Source organism: Sinocyclocheilus grahami, unplaced genomic scaffold (genome assembly GCF_001515645.1).
Source record: "Sinocyclocheilus grahami isolate Dianchi unplaced genomic scaffold, SAMN03320097.WGS_v1.1 scaffold116.1, whole genome shotgun sequence".
NCBI classification, from domain to species: domain Eukaryota; kingdom Metazoa; phylum Chordata; class Actinopteri; order Cypriniformes; family Cyprinidae; genus Sinocyclocheilus; species Sinocyclocheilus grahami.
The window spans coordinates 1,103,394-1,109,262 of NW_015505295.1; the positions used below are offsets into that span (position 1 = coordinate 1,103,394).

A 5,869-nucleotide genomic window follows, 5' to 3' on the forward strand; every position below is an offset into this window, starting at 1 on the left:
TCTGACTGTCTGTCTATCTATCTGTCTGACTGTCTGTTGTTTTATCGTTCCATCTGTCAATCATTCTATCTCGGCTCAGTGAATGAATGTCTTAATTTGAAGTCTCTGTTCTGGGCTGTACAGTATATTCATGTCTATCTATCTATCTATCTATCTATCTATCTATCTATCTATCTATCTATCTATCTATCTATCTATCTATCTATCTATCTATCTATCTATTATTTACAGTTGTCATTCTGTGACATTTATCTTTAAGCTCACAATTGGTTTTTAACTCTAACTTTTCTTGCTCATACAGGATGAGAAAAATCAAGTATTGACCTCCAATATCTGGCTTAACATGGTAAGCCACATCTTAGTAATTAGTAGTCTTTTGTTTAAATAAATGACCTAATGATATATCATTATATCTATGACATCAGTTCTTCTGGGTTCAGTACAGATCTGATGATGATTACCACAAAATTAACTTCCACTTGTCGTTTTTCTTCAAGAAAATGATGGACAATCTGGTTTACAGCGAGGCACTTACAATGGAAGTAAATGGGGCCAATCCATAAATATTAAAGTACTCACTCTATTAATAGTAAAGCCACAAAACTTTGCTGACATGACAATGTCACTCTTAAAACAACTTTAAAATTGATGATTTAAACAGCTTTATAGCTCAAATAATACACGAATTTGAACATATTTAATGTATTTTCTAAAATGATGCATTTCTCAAAAAATCCTCCAAATTTCTACCCCATTCACTCACTATAACCTTGTTTTTTTGTTCTTTTTTTTAAAGGTCATGAGTCAAAATATTAAATCTATTAAATCTGGCCTTATAAAGCATACTAATACATGTACATGTGTTGAAACAGCTGACACATTTCTTTTTCTATATATTCTTCAGCACTGGTTTGATCATTATCTGCAGTGGAACCAATCTGAGTACCCAGGTGTCAAAAACCTTCGCTTCACCACAGACCAAGTGTGGACACCAGACATCCTGCTCTACAATAGGTATATAAGCATTTGTATTACTGAAATTACTGATTTTTTTCCATTCATATTGTTACATTGAATAGTATTATTCTTACTTTGTAAGATGATTTTGTTTTGCTTTTCTTTTGGGGATATATTTCCATCTTGCGTCTTGTATCTGAGTACCTATTTTCTCATTTGTAAGTCACTTTGGAAAAAACATAAGTGAAGCAAGTATATGGTACATCCCTCAACGAGATATGAAGTAATATATTTGAAATCCAATAATTACAGTGATCATGCAGACAATCATACAGTGATTATAAGAAGACAATCCTTCAGTGAAATGATATACTTTCAAGCACAACATCAAAAATAGTTATCCGTGTGTGCTTGGGCAAAGAATCCTTGGGAACCAGAATCAGCAGACATTAGATTGTGCGTGTGTGATTGAGGATTGCGGTATTGGGGCTATAATTCAAAGTGTGGGGCTAAACAGAAGAGCAACTACAGATCAATGAACTGAAAATTTGGTCCTTGGGCAAAAGCAGATCGTTTAGTCGAAGAGCTGGTGTCCAAACAGCCTATTAACATCCTTCGCTGTTGACTTCCCGTTTTTTTTTTAAATTCAGAGCTGATTCACTTGGGAGCTTGTTACTTAGTTGTACATTACATTTAATCATGGCCTTAAGCTAATTTTTGAAAAGGACATTATTCATTCCTACCTTGTTATAACCTTATGAACCACAATAATCTTTTCTCATATTTAGCTTTCACTTTGAGTTAATCTGAAGACTACCTAAATTTGCATCAAGATTTTGTCCTTATCGCTGTCTCTGAATGTTAATCATGTCTTTGTCTTGAAAAAAAAATGATGTTGGAGCTGTGGCTTAGTATTTTTTAAAGGGGTCATATGATGTTTCTAAAAAGAACATTATTTTGTGTATTTGGTGTAATGAAATGTGTTTATGCGGTTTAAGGTTAAAAAAACACATTATTTTCCACATACTGTATATTATTGTTTCTCCTCTATGCCCCGCCTTTCTGAAACGCGTCGGTTTTTACAATCATTGCTCATCGGTCTGAAAAGATGTGAACATTAATGTTTGGTGCTCATTGTTCGAATCTGGCTTGTAATATTTCCTGATACCCAACATAAAATGTCTAATATATGCACCCTTTCTCCATTTGCAGTGCAGATGACAAGTTTGACTCCACCTTCAAATCGAATATTGTAGTGAACTCCAGTGGCTACTGCAACTACCTGCCTCCAGGTCAGTGTGAACGCTTATGCTTAAGGTTTATGCCCCATATAATGATAAAAGCAATAGTAAGCTGCGGTTCACAACACAAAAACACCAGTGGTATTCAAAGTAAAGCGTTAAGCTATAAAATGATTTCTGCATGGAAATAAACATAGGAAGGCAGCAGGAAGAGGTCACCTGTTTTATGGGAAGTGCAACAGTTGAAGGATGCATGAATATTGTCAGTATAAATGCAGTCATGCAGATGAAAAGATGTATTTTTTAAAGCCGTTTAAGTATTAACGAGTTCTCTGCATACTGAGTATGGAAATCAAAGAAGCCTCTTTCATGTGTCATAGTAAATGATGGTTCATCAATTTATAGATTTGTACGTCAGAAACAGGGTGCAAAAGGAAATGGGAAGATCATGAATTATGTTGCAGCTACTTTATTTCCTCTGAGGGCAGTAGTGCTTAAGAATATACATTGCAAATGCATATTGCATTTATTTTTGGAAAACTGAATGAGAACGGAAATCTCCCTTTGATGAAAATATATGCATTGTACTTTTAATACAGGCTGAAGCAATGACATGGTTTCTCCAGTCTCATAGATTCACAGTTTATGTCTGTGAAGAAAAACACCTATTTTTCTTTCTCTTACATGCATATGCAGATTCATACACAACAAGGCGCTCAGCACTAAAGCTGGAGTCTTTAAATAACCCTCAGAGTCACTGCAGATGCAAACAAACTCACATTTGCTATCACGAGCAGATCGTGCCCCAATGGCTCATATTTGCTGCTCAGACTGATTTCATCGCAATTTAACGCTGCTTTTCTCTTTCTCGCATTAAAGTCATCCAGTCCCACAGTAGCAAACAGAAATCAAATGCCTTTTTGAAGTCAAGTCAGGCAGAGAGACGAGGAGAGAGAAGAAAAGCAGGGAGGAAAAAGACAGACATAAATAGAGAGAAAACCTCACATCTCGTTTTCAGAAATATGTTTATTCATTAGTGGCTTGTAGGCGTGAACAGGTTTTGGTAATCCAGCGATCTGGGCAGATGCCAGGAACACACACAGAGAAAAAATAAAGCTTTGTTTATTTGCTGAAACTGTTTGTCCTGGCATCTGTGTCAGTCAGTGATGTTATGCACACGGATGGCGATAAGAAGATACTTGCAGTGAAAGGTGTTACAACACCTATGAATTTACCACATTTCATGAATTTAATTGATTATCTCTAATGAGCAAATCATATAAATCATGTCCAGAGTGTATTTTCTATAACGAAAAAAGTCTGTTTAATGTTTTTTTTAATATGCATTATTTTCTTGACAATTAAGGACACCCTGCAGTTTTTATTAAATTAAATTAAATAATTAAATAAAATAAAATTAAATATTTCTTTTATTTAAATCAACATAAATTAAAAGCTATAAACAACTATGACAATGTATAAGCATTGTGCAAATATATATATAAATATATATATAATGTCTTTGTTTAATTGTCATGCAATACAAATTATGCAAATAAATAAAGAAATAATGGGGGGAAAAATGTAATAAAAATTATTAATAAAATAATGCATTTATAGGAAAGGCTTAATTTTCTTTCTATTTAAATTTGGACTGAAATGTGACCTGAATATATTTTTGAAAGCTTTCATGATTTCTCAATACTCTGATTTTGAATGAAATTAACAAGATTGCTATAAGTGTGCAGTAGATCAGAGACTCATTTAGAAGTAATCTGCAATGAGCGGCTTGTGTTGACAGCAAACTTAATTTCGGAGTAGATTACCCTATTCTAATATTGACTCATCCGCGTTTGCGGTGGCATTCCTGTTGGTACTGACAGGAGATGCCCTGTAGGGCTGGTGACTCATTTTTCTGACAGATTCAAGGCGAACTACAGTGCCTGCATGTATTTGAGTGTGTTACACAAAATCTGGGTGTGTATTTGGTCCATTTAGTTTATTTTTGCTGTACAAAGACTGGTTTGATGAGGTTTTGGCTCTGTGTCTTTCTCATTTTGTTTATCTCAGAGAGTCCTCACAATGCAAACGTTGTGTGTGTATATACTGCTGACAAAAAGGTGGTGGTGACCAATGAAACACTTAAAACTACATGAATATTACATATATCAGCCCAGACATATGAAAGCATGATTAGCAGGTGTCTAAGCACTCATAAGAGGTTTTTAGCATGCACCGGCTGCTTCACTCAGCTAGAGGTTTCTGCTCTTCTCTGCGTCATCTTATTCAATATTTTTCAGCGTCTGTACTGCTTACCCCATGCCTCTCGTCTGAAGAATCCATTTAACGGGAGTGGGTTTGCTAGCTCGCTAGCCATTCTTATTGATTAGCTTTTAGGATTAGTCACCTGGTTCCCTGGAGTTGAAGCTGTCGACATGAAGAAGAAAGGCAGCAAAAATCCAGCAGAGGTCTGAGGTGCTTGGACTGAGCTGTGTTTAAGTCCAGTATTGATTTAGACTGATTTGAAAAAATCACCATTGTGCTCTTAAGTGTACTGTAAACGGCTCTGGATAAGATTTCTCTAAATGTCAAGATATTCAAGGAGGTTTTTTACACTAGGGGGGTCCGGTTAGCAAAGACAAAAAAAGGGGGTCAGTTTGAGTAATTCTCAGTGGAATGATTTTTGTGATTGGGAAACCTTTGGAAATGCAAGACTGGCTAATTTCTATAAGGGAGTCACACACTGACTCCCTCTGCATTGAATCACTGTCAGCGGCATATTTTAGTTTGTGCCTACCACACAGTTTTTTTTCTAAAGTAAAAAAAAAAAATCTTCTTGCAAATGCATTAGGACTGGCATTGGATCGTAGCCACATGGAAGACCCCCAGTTCCATAAGTAGGCTTGAATGTAATTAGTGCTGCTTTATAAGGCAAATTGCTCATATACTTATGGTTAGGGATTTAAGCAAAAAAACCTAAGTATTAAACGTAGGGATATAAATTGGCACTGGATGCTGCTTGTTGATAAGAGTTGTGCTCAATATTTTTTATACCAGTCTGACAACAAAACATGCAAAAATATCTCACTATACCTATTGAAGAAGCAACCATAACAAGAGATAATAATATCATTGCAAATAGGGAGTTGATGTGAAATACTGACATGTCCTGTACTTTTAAAATGTATTTGTCAAAAGTTCCAAGGTAGGTCAAACAATTCAATCTGACATAATGACATCATGGTGCAGCTGATTTTTTTTTTTTGTATCATCAGCCAATGAGATTGCTGCTCAACATTTAAAAAATACTTGGCTAGTGCTTACTGTAGCGGTTGCAGCGCGCTTCAGAAACCCTCCACCTTCCCCAGCTCCACCTGTATAGATCTGCTACGGAGTGATTCATGTATGCCATGGGGGTTATTTCATATATGTTATATGTGCAGCAGCAGTATTTCTTACATGCTCACAGCAGCATGTTGTGAATGTATTGGCAGTAGCAAGTCTCTGTACTTGCTCTGCTGCAGCAGCATTGCAGATCTATTCCGCCAAGACCAAACACATTAACAATCTCATGTTCATTACCATGCCAATCCCTTTGAGAGTTGTCATGACAGAAATGGAATATGAATATATACAGTATATATATATATATATATATATATACAGTGGGG

The 5,869-nt window shown here is 35.6% G+C and overlaps 1 protein-coding gene across 1 annotated transcript in view; it reads left to right on the forward strand.

Moving 5' to 3' along the window:
* Positions 1-283: 283 nt before the first annotated feature.
* chrna11 (cholinergic receptor, nicotinic, alpha 11) overlaps positions 284-5,869 on the forward strand; it is a gene marked incomplete at its 5' end in the record, with an annotated part of 18,275 nt that continues 12,689 nt past the window's right edge. The window contains 3 exons of the mRNA XM_016277928.1: positions 284-346; positions 905-1,014; positions 2,170-2,249. Coding sequence (XP_016133414.1) covers positions 284-346; positions 905-1,014; positions 2,170-2,249 — 253 coding nt within the window. The remainder of the gene's footprint in view (positions 347-904; positions 1,015-2,169; positions 2,250-5,869) is intronic.